The 16,562-nt window shown below is 46.8% G+C and overlaps 1 protein-coding gene across 1 annotated transcript; it reads right to left on the bottom strand.

The window, feature by feature from the left end:
• Positions 1 to 5,874: 5,874 nt before the first annotated feature.
• MBL2 (mannose binding lectin 2) lies at positions 5,875 to 8,617 on the bottom strand. Its single transcript, XM_007111494.3, has 4 exons — positions 8,437 to 8,617; positions 7,900 to 8,016; positions 6,966 to 7,040; positions 5,875 to 6,323 (listed from the first exon to the last, which is right to left on the bottom strand). Exons 1-4 carry the CDS (start codon positions 8,615 to 8,617, stop codon positions 5,950 to 5,952), a joined length of 747 nt encoding a protein of 248 aa, XP_007111556.1. The 3' UTR covers positions 5,875 to 5,949.
• Between the last annotated feature and the right edge of the window lie 7,945 nt (positions 8,618 to 16,562).

Here is a 16,562-nt window from a genome sequence, read left to right on the forward strand (position 1 = left end):
CAGCCCTCCCTTAACCTTTACTTTGTGGCCTGGGGTCAGATTTGACACCTGTTGCCTCGGGGCTCCAGGTGGTTTACAGCTCCCTGGTCAGGGAGGAGGAAAGTGGCACTGCTTTTTCTCTTACTGGAATTTAGCCCATAGCCTCAGTGCATTGATCTAGAATGACCATGTAACCGTGAGCGCGGTCTTAAGTTGTCTGGGTCCAGGGTGCCAGAGACGTGTGATCACCCAGCGGGCGAGGACATCTGGCCCTTCAGGGTAGGGACTTTTAGGGAAAGGCATTCCAAGTGAGAGTAGCAACCAGGGGAAAGGGGGAGGGGAGGAAAACAGGATCATCTGAAGTCGCAGACAAGGGGCTCACGGGACCCCACCACTCACCTGGCTCGCCATATGATCTCTGAGTTTTCTGGCCCTGTCTTAGAGACACCAGCAGAGGGCAGCAGGAGGCTGTAGCTCGCGGGGTACAAAGCCACTGAACCCAATAACCCGAGAACGGAGGCTGTGCCCACAGCCGTATTCCAAAATAAATTTGGCTGCTTCTCTCATTGATCCAGCTTGGAGCTGAGTCAAGCTCCAGAGAAGGGAGTTGGGTCACACACATTTGGGGGGAGGACTTAGATTCAGTCATTCATTTGTTCATTCTTTTACTTATTCAACAGTTATTGAGTGTGCATGTGGTTCCCAGTCCTTTTCTAGGCCCTGGGACTGCAGAGGTGAGTGATAGAATTTCACGATAATCACAAGAGCAGCAAGAATGAATGCCTGCATGGCAGTTACTGCAGGCCAGTGCTAACCTCAGTGCCTTATTTGTGTCGTTCATTTATCCCTCATGACAACCCTGTGGGGTGAGCACTATTATTATTCCAATTTTTCCAAGAAGGCAACTGAAGCACAGAGAGTGTATGTGACTTGCCCAGGGTCACACAGCTACAATGTGGTAGAGCCAGGGTTTGAATCCAGGCAGTCTGGCTCTTCATTGACTTTGCTACACTGACATAACTTAAGCAAGTAAATGGTCAAGATGATTTCAGGTGACTATAATTGCTAATAAGAAAATAAAATAGGGCATCATAATGGTGACTTGGGTTGGGTCAACCTTGATTCAGTGGTCAGATAAGGATTTTGGGGTGGGGGGTAGTGGTGACATACAATCCAAGACCTGGAAGGGGCGGAGGATCATATTAGCACCCAGACAGTCTCTGCTGAGCCCTCGCAGGTCCCAGCACACAACTCACAGCCACTTGTGGACCCTTTAGTCCATAACCAAGCACCCACACACCTTACCCAGAGCCCCTGGAACCACTCAGAGCCAATGGTCCTCAGTGAAGGGTGTGCAGAGAGCAGCTTGGACACAGGCTGGGGGCAGGGCAGAGGCTGAGGCCCCTAACAACAGGATGCTGGGAACTTCAAGCTCTGGGTCTGTTGGTTTTCCTACCGACGCTCACACACGCTCAAAAATATGCGCGAATACCCCCCAAGTCCATGTACACACAATTCCCCACTCAGAGTCTCACCTGCCCAGGGCCTCACCTTCTCTGATGCTCCCCAGGGCTGTTCCAGACCCAGACCCACTCCCAGGGGTCACAAGAAGACCCTGGAAATGCATAGGGAAGGATTTCAGTCAGCAGCTGCTTTTTACCGGTGGCATCGATCAGCTGACAGGAGATTATTTCAGGTCTGACAATATAGAGTGAAGCACTATTTATATGTGATGATGGATCTTCCCTAGATTTATTGTGGTAATCATTTCACGATGTATGTAAGTGAAATCATCAGGCTGTACGCCTTAAACTTATACAGTGCTCTATGTCAGTTATATCTCAACAAAAATGGAAGAAAAAATATGCAGAGTGAAGCAGGACGCCCTTCACCTCATGAAGGGTCTACAAGGAAAGGAGAAGCCTGGCTTCCTGGCTCTAGGCCCTCCTGCAAAAGTGAGGGGGAGGCAGAAAGCAGCTATGGTGACTGTATTTCTTAGGGCAGTCGTTTCCCAAACTGACAAAAAACCTGGGTCACCTCGGGGCCTCGCGAAGGTAACAGATTTCTGAGATTTTGATTCACTGGGTGCAGAGTGGAGCTGAGAGCCTATGACTTTGGCTAGCATTCCAGGCAATTCTGCGGGTCGCTGCTCTGAGAGCTGCATGAGGTGGCATAAGCGCTGTGCTTGCCAGGACAGGGCAGGCTGGATTTGGGGTCGGCGGCGGCTGGCTCAGCCCAAGGCGTTTGGTAGGCTAATAAATGGTTACTTGCATTTCACTGCTTTTGAGCATGACACTTGTATTTGCTTGGACAAACCACGGGTCCATAGTTAGAGATACTGTTCTCCTCACCACACAGGTTGCCACCAGGGCTAAGAGCACCCAGTCCAGGTGGACCCCCGCCCTGAGATCCTCCTCATTTACCAGCACCCCACCAGCCACTTAGGGTTAGGAGGACAACATCAATTTTCAAAGTCCACTTCCCGGCATCTCCAGCCCACACTCCATGATAATGTTCAATTCCTTCCTGGTTAATGAGAAAAGAAAAGAAAAGAAAAAAAAATCCCTGATTCCTGGCAGGTTCTAAAGCATAGTTCAGTTACACAATAATGAGCAAACAACCTTGACAGCAATGAGCAAACTGTGAACCCTGGTTCCCGCCCACCTCTGACAGCCAGAGAAGGGAGGCAGGCTGGTCCTGGGCAGGAAGGGGATTTGAGGAGTGTGAATGCTAGGCCTTCAGCTGGTACCCCAAGCCCCTGTCCTCTGGCTTGGGCATGGCTAAAAAGTGAGAACAGTAGAGCTGGAAGACTCCAAAGAAAGACTGTCCTGTGGGAACAAGGCCTTGCCGTACCAGGATCCAGAATCCAGGCCAGAGCCCGGGCCTTGTATGTTGCGAGTTTGGGTAGTTATTTTCATTCTAGTACAGGAAGCAAATTGCAATCACATCGGCTGTATCTATATACCTTCATGGGAGACTGTTGACTTACAGACATAATTTAAACTCAAAGGCCCCATCTCAAGAGCAGGGTGTGTTTGCCATTCTAACTCACGCAGACTGACTTTCTATGGAACTGAGAAATTGGTGATAAGTGTTCAAGGCACAATGAGTTTGGAAAAAATTGGCAGGTAACAAAAACGGAAGACAGTTCTCGGATCCTGCAGCTTTGCCCCTGAAATGGGCCCTGCAGGTCTGCATCTGTGTGTGATCATTGATTCATCCAGCTTTAAAAGGGAGAAGCCATTACTGAGCAATTTACAGATAGGGAAACTGAGGCCCAGGGAGCCAGCATGCCATGGCGAAGACTCCTATTTCACGAGAACAAACAACAGGGCTCAAGAAGTTGCTCAGAGTCCTGAAGTCCCAAGGGGAATGTGCTGCCCGAGGCCCCTGAGGTCTGTCCTTGGAGCACCTGGCTTCATTAGGTCCCCTGTGCAAGAGATGTCAATCATCATATGTCCCTTAGTAAAGGAAAACAGCCTGCCCTCAGCCCCTGAGAGAGTGAAAGAGATGATCTGGACAGTATTCTTGAATCCATAATTTCCCTCTTGTTTTAGGTCTTGGGAAGCCTGGATGAACTGTAGTTTCTATCCTTGGACTCTCATGAGAATCCATTTTTAGGTTAACTCCACCTTCTCTTGAGCTGATTTGCCTGGGGCCCCACTGCTTGCTGATAAGAATTGGGAAGTAAATATAGGGAGGTTGTTGCCTCAATCCTGAGGGAAGAATGCCGGCCAGGGGACACATTTAGAGAGAGGAGATCTGAAAAGATGATCAGGTGCTAGATCAGGGGAAGAACCAGCTCTACATGCCCAAGAGCCCGGGGAGAAAGCTTCATGTCCACTGGGGATGACTTAAGGGTAGGGGAGCAGGGTCAGGTCTTGGGTGGCATAGAAAGCTCTCAGAGTAGGAATGTGAGGCTCTAGTGATTGAGGGATGAAGGGGGAAAGGGAGCACCATGGAAGGAGCTAGAAGGAGAAGACTGAAAGGGAAATGGAAGTATTTGAGCTCATCCACAGATTTTTATTGCATTTCCCTGACTGAGGGGGGGCACTCGTTACATGCTGGGAAACAATTCCTGTGAAGCACATGACTGCGTCTTGTACCCTGACCTTTCTGCACAGTATAAACAAAGGAGACAATCATCTCAGGGTAGACATGGTCCCCGCCCCCCACCTTACATAAAATAGAAAGAATTATATAATGGTTACCTGTCCATTTTCTCATTTTTTGTCTTGGCAATGAGAAAATTCAGGTGTAACTTTCATGCTTGATTATGATAATTCTCTTGTTCTGGGTTGTCTTACAAGGATCTTCTTTCCTTCTAAAAACTTTCTGGTCTTTCCTTTCTCTATTTGCCATAACCTACGTTACCTAGGTTTCATATGTGCCTCTAAATTTTAGGCAGTTTCCCATTCCTTTGGCAAGCAGTCTGGATTTGAAGTGCAAATAGTGAATTGTTCTGCTGTACATCACAAAAGTACCCTTCTCACTGCCCCCAAGTGCAGTGCCTGAAGAAGAGCTTCATGAGGTTGAAAATTCAGTGATGTGACAGTCTAGGTGGGCCAGAGGCTGAGGACACAGGTACTGTCCCCCTCACCCTGCCAGCCCCAATGTCTTCGGCACATCCCACCCCTACCCCGATAGCCTCACAGAAGAAGCACACCTCAGAGAGAACTCTACCCTCTAATATTCAATTTGCAGTATCCCACCCACTCGTCCATTTGGTAATTCTTTGGTGCACCCATGCAACAAATGCTCATCAAGCACTTACCAAGTGTGAGGCACTCCCTCTGGTAGTTCGGATACAAAGAAAAATAAAATGGAAAACTAATTTAACAAAGATATTTCATTAAGTTAAAGTGGCCCTTAGCCCATTCATGAAATATTTTCAATCTCATTTTGTGATTGGCATACAGCTGGAACCGGAACTCACTCTCTTCCCCCCGTTTGCTGCCTGGGCTCAATATAATCCCAGCTCCATCCACCCTGAGATTGCTCAAGAACATCCACGGTCATGAGCTTGATTGTGGGCCAAGATGGTGTCAGAACTCTGCTCAGAGGGGAGGTTTTATTTGCTGACTGGATGGTGCGGCATCATTTGCCCCCCAGTGTGTGAAATGCATCTTTAGGGAGATTTTCCCTCTTGTCTCTATGAATAATGGGCCCATTGACCCATAATGGGATGAGGATGTCACAGAAGAAAGGGGATGTTGAACATGGAGGCATTAAGACCGATGATGCCCTGTAAGGAAGGACCCAGCCTGCCTGACCATTTGCCTCCTCCCGCGATACTGGCATATGCCACCATATCAAAAGAGTCTCCTAAAAGTATGCGGGAAGGGAAGGCTGCCCTTCGTTCTCAAGATCAGCCTAGTGACTATTGGGAGGCCACAGCCACTTGGGCAAGTGAGGGGGTTCCTAGGACTATTCGCTGTTACCCATGTAGGACATTGCCAAGTGTTACAGTTTTAGTGTATAGCTCATGAACGACTAAAAACAACTCATGTCGTAGACAGGGCTGAGCTAGCCATGGGAAGGAGACTTTGGCACCAGGTAGTGGCAACTTGGAAAAATGGGAATTGGATCTCTTGGAAGCTGAGACACTGCCTGCTCGGACACAGATGTGGTCCTCCATTGATCCATCTGTTGGGCTGCAGTGTCCTCACTAAAAAAGGAGAGGGTTTGAATGTGATTTTTCTGAGGTTGACTCTGACCCAATGCTGTGCTCTTTGGCAGGACAGAAGGTGTCCTTTGCCATGGACTGGACTGGACCCAGAAACCCTCATGCCCCACTATCAGTCTCTTTTCACTTCATCCTCCCACAATCAAATATGTCCCCTTGCTTTTCTCCCATCCCCATGAAGGAATGAATCAACACTGGACATGGGGAAACTGGCACTGAATTCTCTTTCAGAGCAGCAGGGACCTCAGCAGGGAGTCAAGGAGGGGGCGGAGGAACCTGCCTCTTCAGGCCGGGAATTCACAGATGGCCAAGAAGGAGGAAGAGCAGGAGATGTCATTCCAGAGCCCGTCTCTTCGGAGGTGGACACAGTCCTCCCCTGAGCCTTGGTTATTAGGCTCATCCTTCCTCCAGTTGCTGTAGCCTATCCTCCCTCCTGTTACATACATAAACTGGCCTTCGGTCACTTCATCTGTGATGCCCAGGAAAGCAATGTCAGAGGCCATGTCCTGGATGGCTTTGTTCTCCTCAGCATTCTTGGGGGTGGCCACGGTGGCCCCAAGCTCAGCGCACAGAGCCTTCACTTTGGAAAAAGGCATCTCTTCACCATTGGTCACGTAGAGCTTCTTTCCAGACTTTTTACCCAAGGAGAAGCTTTGCGCTGAAATCACAAAATGTAGGTGAGGTTGACTTGGTTTCAAGCCTATCCTAGGACAGCAGATGAAAAAGCCCTTCTCTGGGAACTTGGGAGTCTGGGGTTGAGCCCCATTCTCTATCACTTCTGGTGAGATCCTAGTAAGAAGGTGGAAGGCAAGTCCCTGGCAGCAAGCCGGGGCTCTCCTGGCATATCCCATCCTTAGGACAAATATCTGTTAAAAACTGTCCCAGTACAGGTGGACCTAGGGAAACATGCTTGAGCCCCACTGCCAGATGTGGGCACCAGGATGAGAAAGAGGCATGGACCGCCATCTGAGGCCCGTGGGTGCTAAGGAAGGAGCAAAGATTCCCGAGTCAGCAGACCTCCACGCCATCCTCCTTCCCACTTCCTAACTGTATGCTGTTGAATGAATTATCTATACTTCCTGGACCTATTTTTTTCGCACCTGTAAATAAAATGGGTGTAATACCCACAAATAGGGATGGCAAGAGGATTGAATAAAACCACATTATGAGAAAATTCCAACCTAGTATATAATAAGTCGTCATAAGTGTAAGTTCTTTTCCACCGTCCCCCCAAAACCTAGAGCACTCTGGAGAAAAAAGTTAGGGTCAAGAACACATTGGGGATAGAAAAAAAGCTTACACTTTTTGATGTGATCCAGTTGTGATTCCAGGCTCCGTATCTGTCCCTCTAAGTTAGCCAGCTTAGCCTCGACAACTATAAAGCAATAGGGAGAGGATATTTATTTAGAAGAAGACCCTCAGTTGGAGAGCAGAGTATTTTGAAAAAAAAAATTAGCTTACTGAAAAGTATTCTTATTCCAGAAAAATAAGAATACAAAAAGAAGCAAAAGGAAAAAAACTGTATTCCTGCCTTCTCAGATATACTTAGTAACTATTGTAAACTATAACTCTGGAAATAATAATACCATAAACTATAGCTCTGGATCCTTTTCTTCATATACTGCTTAAATATTGCAATATTATAATTATTTATAAGAAAAGGCCCAGCTAATTATTCTCCGTTTTGAAAATTTTTCTTAATCATATTTTCATTTCCTATTCTAGGCAAACTCTTTAATACGTTTGTTTTTTTGATAGGCCAGTGGACAAATATAAGTAAGAGGTCATCCTTTTGGTTTTGTTGTTACCGAATTTATTTTACTCTGAACTAAGTTGCTGTGATGTCCCCCATTATCCAGGGGTCCTATGAGGCTAACCCTTTTCATGCCACTCTTGTGACAACAGACATAATCCAAGAGCAGAGTGGACCAGTTTCCTCCCTTGCAGCCTGGAACCATGCACTGGACTGTTGCAGCTGAAGAAGGGCCAGGGCACATGTCCTACAGAGGTATGCTGAGGGTGAGGCGGGCAGGGTTCGGAAGTCTATACCCGGGCACCAGTGGGAATCCCCTTGGGCCCCAAGGAACTGAGAGGAATGAGGGCGCTGGGTCAGGAAGCAGAGCTGAGCATCTTCCAGTGGGGCAGCAGGAGATGGGGCACCAGCCACCTGGCCCTGGAGTTCCCAGGTCCTGGGTCCCCTCAGCCCACATCACTTGCTGGGGTGAGCTCCTTACCTGAACTGTCTCCACAATCTCCTTTGTGGCCCTTTGGTCCTGGAAGCCCAGGATTCCCTATATTTCCTTGAGGCCCCATTTTCCCTGGAGGGCCCTGCAAGCCTCTGAGCCCTTGCCCTGTTGGAAGAGGAAGGAAATGTGACCCAGTGTCTGTCGCTCATTCTCTTTCTGCAAAAGCTCAATATTTGATTGACCCCAGGAAACCACCACTCAGCTAGTAGTGATCCAAAGAAGAAAGATCCTCCTGCGTCTCAGGGGATGGCTGTCCTAAGGGCCAGCTCCCTGAGCAGAAAAGACACCCCTTCTCTAAGGACAACCACACATCACCAATTCCTGGGTGGCAATGAGGGATCCTGGAGAGCCAGAGAAGCATCTTTATTTTGGAGAGAATGCCCTTTTACAGGAATTTTTCTGAGTGAATCATCACCTACCATAATGAAAGGTGAGTCTCCTCATGTCTCTGTGCTAGATCCCTTATGGAGAACACTCTCCTGTTGGGGTAAAAGATTTAAGAAGTCAGAGCGGCCTGTCCTATACCTGGTTCTCCCTTTTCTCCCTTGGCTCCATCTCGCCCATCTCTGCCTGGGGTGCCGTTGGTGACCGGGATGCCACAGGTCACCACTGAACAGGTCTTCTGGGCATCCTCACAGGCTTTTGTTTCTGAGCAGGATGGTGTCACCACACACAGAAGGACGGGAAGTGACAAAAACAGGAACATGGTCCTTACCTTAGAGTGGAGAAAGTCAAAGAAAATAATTCCATCTCATTTGGTTTAGTCAACATTTGCTACCCTCTCTGATGTGTTGGACCCTGTGCTCAGGGCAGCTGACACAGAGGGGGATATCACAACTCTTGGCCCTGAGTTACTCCCAGGCTACTAGGAAAACTACTACTAGCACAAGCAAAATGTATTAGAGTTAGATCAGTGCTAAAACAAATATAGATGCAAGAGTAATATAACAGGGGCCCACTTTCCCTGGGGCTCTCATGCCCTGTGGGCCCAAGGCTTAGTTGGTTAGGCAGCCCTAAGCACGAAAGCCCACAGGGTCTACAAATGACACACAAGCCCTGTTCCTGATGGCCCGGCAAAGAGAGCTCATTTCTTGCATGACCTTTGGCAGCTCTCTTCTCAACTCCCTTTCTTGAGGGCCTAAGTAGCCTAAATATCCCTCTTCTTCTCCTTCCTATGGACGTTAAAGGTAGACTCAAACTATAGCATGTGACCCATTGCTTGGCGGGACCTGTTTTACAACATCCATTGTCTCACGTCACATAAAAATCTCTGTTTTACACCTCAGGGCCCCAACCACCCCCAGAATCACAGCTGTTTCCCCAACAGCCTGTCAATCATCCTGTTTAATAAAGTCTCTACTTTGTGACAGGCACTTGCTGGGACTCGGGACCCAGAATACCCTGAGGTATGGAAACTTTTTCTGACCCTGAGAATGGAACCTTCTTTGGTCATTGATCCTAGCCAGTTGACACTTAGATTTACCTCCTTCCCTTGGTTTGAGATTTTCCACTGAGAGGTCATTTTTCCAGCCAGAACCCAGGCTCCTAAAATTTCTGTTCACCCTGGGCCCAGCAGGGTCAGCTCATATTCCTCCTGGCAGGATTCTCTGCATGCTTCCGAGACGCCTCTCCGGCTCTGTGCCCCCATCCAGCCATCAGATTTCCATCCAGCCTTTGCTCGAGCTGGTCCCCTTCCAGGAAGCCTCACAGCCCAGCCCCCATGGGCCTATTCCTCTACTCCTGTCTGGCCTCTAATTCCAATGTCCCGGCCTTTGCTGCAAAACTACTGCATCTGTCCTTGGCTACCCTGGCCTGTCAGCTCCCTTAACCCTTCCTTTCCTCCAGGACTCAGTGAGAAGTAGCAAGTTGGGAGGGAATTTTCTTTCTTTCCTTCTTTCTTTTTTTTTTTTTAGGAATTTTAATGTTCTAATTTTAAAATTTATTTATTTTCTCTCTCTTTTTTGTTTTGGTTTTTTTTGTTCTTTGTTTATTTTGTTTTGGCTGCACTGTGTGGCATGTGGGATCCCAGTTCTCTGACCAGGGATGGAACCCATGCCCTCTGCCGTGGAAGCACGGATTCTTAACCACTAGACAGCCAGGGAAGTCCCGGAAGGGAATTTTCGTGATCAAATCTTCTCCACCTTCCCTCTTTCTTAACCTCCCCTGATTATGTGGGAGGCCAAAGCCAGAGCTAAACATGTTGCTGGCATACACACCCCACTTCCATTCTTCTGTTTGGCTGAAAAGACCACCTTTAGTTTGCAGGTGGTAACCTGGATCCAGGAAGGGCACAAGGCCCCATGTCAGAGAGACAAGAGGCCCTCAGGGGGCCTGACAACCCCACCACAGCCCCTGCATGGAACTCACCAGGATCAAGCCAAGTGGCCAGACTCTTGGCCGAGGCCTCCTCTTCTGTCCTCAGAAATGACTTACTAGGGGCCTCCTCAGAGCACAGAGGTTATGGCAGGGAAGCTGGTCCTCCAGCCTAGGCCTCTGGCAGATGCCTCAGCAATGTCAGCCCCAATTAGTCTGGTGACCAGGGACAGTGCTGGACTGGCCTTCAACCCCAGATTGATAAACAACCATCCTTAGAACCGCTGTACCCTGGGCAGTTCTCCAGCGCTGCTGGTGGTGTCTCCAGCTTAGCACTGGGCAGCTCTCTGCTGCAACACCCTAGACTCCCCCCACTGCTCCCTCCCGTGCATCTGTCTCTACAGCTCGGCTGCCTGGTCCTCTAGAATCACAGATTCTCAGATCATAGATCAGAATCCCAGACGATAGTTCTTTCCAAATATTTGTCTCTGGAAGGGACGTGCATAGACATCCTACCAAACACATGCTCATGCATACACACATGTACAGGCGCACACCTGTGTATCAGTTGTTCTGCCTAGTTCCCCCCACCATTCATATTTAATTTACTAGGAGCAGGAGGGAAGGGGTTAAACACCTACAACACTGAGTCACCTCATTCCTCCCTGGTCATTTGTCAGCTGTCCTCTCTGGGTGCATTGCGGGGCTAGGCACAAGGAAAGGAAGTGTTTGTAGACAACTCAAATTCAAAGCTGAACATGGGCATTTGCACTAGCTCTTCCCGCCTAGGACACTTCTCTCCATCTTTGCATAATTGCTTGTTGTCATTCAGATTTAATCTTAAATATTATTGCTGGAGAAAGGGCTTTCCCTAACCATTCTGTCACAAAATTATAATTCTCTGTTTTTGTTATCTGCTTATAATTCTTCTCTATGTAAAATTGTCTTATTTCTTTGGTTGTATATTTATTGACCATCCCAATCCTTTAGAACAGGAGAGCAGGCATCTTGCTTCCCCACCCCTAAGAGGGCCTGGAAACGGAATCAACGCTCAAACATTTGTGGAACAAAGGAATCCTCCAGCATTGTGTCCTTAAAGTGGCCCTCTTGACTTGCCTCCTGCTAGAGCTAACATCTGTGCCCACTCTCCCAGTGCTTTTAATACTTTTCTAGGGCAGGAGCTGCATTTGATTCACCTCCTTGTCTCCAGGGTATAACTCAGGGCTGGGCACGTGGGGAGGATCCACCGAGAGAGTGAGAAGGGAAGCAGAGACCCTGAGCAGGGCAGATACCAGATCAGTCTGTGGCTCCTCCACGCCTGGGTTTCCAGGAGTGTCCGGTTCTTATCTCCAGAGCCTGATCAAGTGGCCTTTTTCAAGTCCCTGATACAGCTTTTGATTCCTGCCTACACCCACTCTTTGAAACACTTAGTCTCACCAAACAACTCTAGAGGTTTGCTTTTTCCCTGCGGTGGAGCAGGGGTAGGGCCACTTCCCTTTGACTCTGCCTTGTGATTGGTGCTTTGGTTCCTCAAGAGTCATCGGCCCTTGTGTACTCAAGTCACTGTGCCCTGTTCAGCAAGCCTCCCAGATTCCTGTTATCAAGGAGGATGCCAGGCACTGAGAGGGGCCCATTGTAAAGAAGACCCCTCTCAGGGCTGTGTTTCCTGATGCCATTGACACAACTCCGAAGGGCCCATAGGCTCAGAGGACAAAGAACTCTCAAACCCTACGGCAAGTGAGCAGACCTCCCAGAAAGGTGGAAATCTGAAGCTGAGAGATTTACATACAACCAGGACCCTATATGTCCTACAGACTTAGAGGAAAGATGGCTTTAGAAGGAGGGAAGATGATAGAACGGGAGGAGGGAGGGATATGCATTGTGAGCAAAGGGACAATAAGAAATACTTGACTCTGGTGGGAAAAAGACCCCCCTCGAGGATGCATATCCATTAAGTCTGTCCTGTCACAGATCTGGGGTTTGAATTTATGCTTATTAGTATTATTTTGCTATTATTATTATTAAAATTTTCCCTTCATGCCAAGATGAAAAATTGTTTTTCAAGTGTCCCAGCTCATCACAATCTAGTGTACCATGGGGATGTAAAAGCAATGGAGGACCTTACCCTTAACCCAGGCACCTCAGGATTTTCTCAGATGGAGATCAGGTAAATTTGAATTCACCTTATAAAAACTACCGAACACAGTAAAAAATAAGTAGAGTGAAATCTGACTGACACAAGACTCAAAAATAGGCCTCGGAATGCTGTCAACTCTAGACAACAGATATATTGATAGTTTTAAAAAGACAGTATAGGGCTTCCCTGGTGGCGCAGTGGTTGAGAATCTGCCTGCCAATGCAGGGGACATGGGTTCAATCCCTGGCCCAGGAAGATCCCACATGCCGCGGAGCAACTAAGCCCGTGCACCACAACTACCAAGCCTGCGCTCTAGAGCCCGTGAGCCACAAGTACTGAAGCCCGCGCACCACAGCTACTGAATCCCGTGCGCCTAGAGCCCGTGCTCCGCAACAAGAGAAGCCACCGCAATGAGAAGCCCGAGCACCACAACGAAGAGCAGCCCCCGCTCGCCGCAAGTAGAGAAAGCCGCGCGCAGCAACAAAGGCCCAACACAGCCAAAAATAAATAAATAAATTTAATTTAAAAAAAAAACAGTATAAATAAGGAATAAATAAAGACGGAATAATAAATAAATAAGGAATAAATAAAAATTAAACAGTGAAACTCGAACTAGAATAAGGAAATAACTATAGAGCTATTAATAAAATTTCAGAAACGCTCGTTCTTTGCAAAAATAAACAAATTTGGCAAACATAACCCTGGTGGTTTGAATTACTGTCCTGATTTCCACATTTTCTTTTCGTAGAAATATATATCCATGCCCTTTGCCATGGTACTTTGCAATGCCCCCCACTGGAGTATGTGGAGTAAACACCCCAACTCCTTTGATATTTGGCTTGGCCATGTGACCGTGAGCAGACACTAAGGGGGCAGCAGCTTTAAATGTGGGAAGAATATGTCCCTAGTAGCCACTAATATCAGAATAATGAAATGATGTGGAGCGAACAGGAGCTCCCCTGAAAGCTTGAAGTAAAAAACAAGCTATTAAAGTCCAGCCATGCCTCCATGGTTAATAGCACAGTCCCTGGAATCTGACTTCCTGTATTCATAGCCCACTGCTGCCATGAACTGGCTGCATGATCTTTGGAAAATCACTTTAATCTCTACGTGCCTCAATATTCTCATTTGTAAACTGGGCGTAATAATAACATCTACATAATAGGGTTAATGAGGATTATATGAGTTAATGGAAGTATAATACCTGGCACATGGTAAGTGTGATGAGAGTATCAGCCATTAGACCAAGTAGGGTATCTCAGGAATGCAAAGATGGTTCAGCGTCAAAACATAGTCCAGTTAACTCACTAATTTAATATATAACAAGTTTAAGAATCTTAATGCAGATATGTACCATCTTGAGGCTTGAAGCTCACCCTTTTCTCAAAACTAATACATGGTCTCAAAATTCTTCATACATATTCTTCCCTTGGAATACAGACTTTCTAGGGTTGAGTTAAAATATAGTCCAAATGATTATTGTCCCTTAGTTTTGTCATTAAAATCTGTTTTATCTCTGATTCATCACCACCCTGGCCATAGAGTGGTGGCTCTCTGAAGTGAAGGGTGGACAGTGCCTTCTCTCTTATTTTTTTTTGCATGTGCGGTTGGTAGAGAGAGTGATGGTGCCCAGGGTGGCAATACCTGCTCACAGGAGGCACCATATATCAGTGGGAACACTGCTGCTTCTCGGCCCATCCTAACTGGTTGTTGGGTCCCTTTGTATGACTGATTACAAATGACAGCTCCTCTCAGGAGCTGGTCCTTCAGATAAGGGGCTCTGTAAAAGCCTCCAGCTGCATGCTCCTTACCCTCAACATGACATCAGTGAACATTTCACTTCATAGTCTCTTGCTCTTCAAGTCCCTGTGTTCCAAGAAGCAATCTGCTCATGAGTAGGGCTTAAACTCTGGCTAGCTTCCATGACATCGACATTGGCAGCCCCTGGGAAATTCCATCCAAGTGGTGGAAATCCACATTGCCCCAGAACACACCTGCTCACAGTTTTATTCTCCCCCTTCTCCATCTCCCCATGCCTCAGCGAGATCAGGCCCTCTGCTTGTTCAGCTCTTCAGCAGTTTTAGAACAGGAGATTCCTGCCCTAGGTGACTTAATCAGGGAAGGAAGGCAAAGTAATTTGGGCATCCCCATTTGCAAAGATTAGGAGGAGGATAGGACAGTCCCCTCCCCCATGCCACAGGGAGAGGAGAGGAAGGGATAAATTCCATTGTGAGAGTACAGATGTCACCCATGGAAGGTCAGCTTGCTTTCGCCTCTTTAGTCTTCCTTATACTAACCAACAGAATGCGAATTACTAAACCACTCATGTTGAATGGCCCTCACCTTGCAGGTTCCATGGTGGGGTCCCTGGAACCCCCTGGAATCATTAAAAGATGACCCTTTTACTCTCACCTGTGGGCTCTAGATGCCAGTACCCAGGAACAGGAAATGACTCAACTCACACTTGACACCATTTTGATGTTAACAGCTTAAAGGAAATGCCAAAAAAATCATCTGATAAAGCTCAGTACACATTCATGATGAAAATGAATCTCAGCAAACTATGAAAAAGAGGGAACTTTGCCTTGATAAAAGGCATCAGAAACCTAAAACAAGCAACTCAATGCTGAAATACTGGAAATGTTCTCATTACACATTCAATGCCCCCCTAAAGATAACATTTATCACTGAGTGTCTTCAACAATATATAGGGTCTCCTGGCCCCTATAAAAAGACAAGAATGATATATAAGAAATATACATATCATAAGGAAAAGGCAAAATTTCTGTCATTTGTAAATATAAGCATATATTTACAAAATGTGAGAATCAATTATTAGAAATATTAGGGGGAAAATGAGAATCCAAAATGATGCTTGGCTATACAATCAACCTAAAATAAATCAATAGTTTTCTTATAAACCAGCAATAATTAATTTAAAATGTGATAAAATAATATAATAACAATTGCAAATAATACCATAAAGGAAGTAAAAATAAACCTAACAAGAAATGAGGAGACAATTTTCAGAGACTTAGACTGTTCCTCTGTAAAATATGGGAAATATGTTTCTCCTTACTTTTTTGAATTTTGGGGAAGGCTCAATAATTCGTGTGCTGGGCCCTAAGCTCACGTGGCAGGGCGACCAGATTAAAAATTGACATTCCTGAAAGAATGAGAAATATTCTGGTCTTGTGGATTGTGATCCAGAACTTCCTCCTGTCCCAAAAAAGAAGTATATATGCAGTGAGGGAGAGCATTATGTGAAGGTGGGAGAGGTGGGGACCTTTCTGGAGATGGGACATATATATGGTCGCCTCCTCAAGCAAGTAGAGACATGATCCAATTCCCACACAGCCTTGGGACATGGGGGCCATGGTCCCTTTCCATGCAGACCTGAGACTGAGGTGGCTCACAGAGCCCTGAATGCCACCACTGTTGGGCTATGGAAAACATCCAGGGGGCTGAGTGGGGAACGGAAGGCATGATATCACCTCCCACAAATGGAACATGTAGACTTAGATCAGGAGCTATCTTGATGCCAGCCATAAACACTAATGCTCATCTGTTCCTCCAGACATTTCTGTAACTCCCCATCTGCCCATACAACCTGAGGACGGGAGCAGGTTGCCCCTTCCACCCAACAAAGAAAGCTTAACCTGAGATTGAACTTTCCACTTTTCAGAAAAGTGGGGCCTCAGAGCCAGAGTTAACTTGATTTCTAAAAACACAGAAATATTTCTTGAAACCAAAGCAATGGAAACTCATGTTAACATATTCATGATTTATTATACTTGAATCATCTCTGTTCAGTGAGAGGGTGGGGTGGTGATGAGCACAAGCTTCAGGTTCAGGTAGATGGGTTTGAAACCAGCCTCTGTCACTTGCTCCGTGTAACAAAACTCAAAACATTTAACTTCTTTAAGTTTCAGTGTTCTTGTATAAAAGATGGGGAAAATAATGCTCGTTCCACGGCACTGTGTGAAGATTAAATCATGGTTTATAAGATGTCTTAGAAGTGCTTGTCAAGGTGCTTGGTGTATAGTATATGCTCAATAAACACCTCATTGAGGTCTGAAGTGGTGGGGATGTGTTCATCAGCAGGAAGTTACTTGGGTAATGTCTGAGGTGGGGGGTGAGATCTTCCCTAGAGGCATAGGCTGGCTGCTTTTAGGTCAGGGAGTTGAGTTGGTACCCAAGA

This window comes from Physeter macrocephalus, chromosome 20 (genome assembly GCF_002837175.3).
Source record: "Physeter macrocephalus isolate SW-GA chromosome 20, ASM283717v5, whole genome shotgun sequence".
Classification (NCBI taxonomy): Eukaryota; Metazoa; Chordata; class Mammalia; order Artiodactyla; family Physeteridae; genus Physeter; species Physeter macrocephalus.

Coding starts and splice junctions, on each gene's coding strand:
- MBL2 (XM_007111494.3), bottom strand. CDS start 8,617: ATGTTCCTGTTTTTGTCACTTCCCGTCCTTCTGTGTGTGGTGACACCA. Junction 7,041..7,899: donor AGATTGTGGAGACAGTTCAG/GTAAGGAGCTCA, acceptor ATTGCTTTATAG/TTGTCGAGGCTAAGCTGGCT. Junction 6,324..6,965: donor ACTGGATCACATCAAAAAGT/GTAAGCTTTTTT, acceptor TTGTGATTTCAG/CGCAAAGCTTCTCCTTGGGT.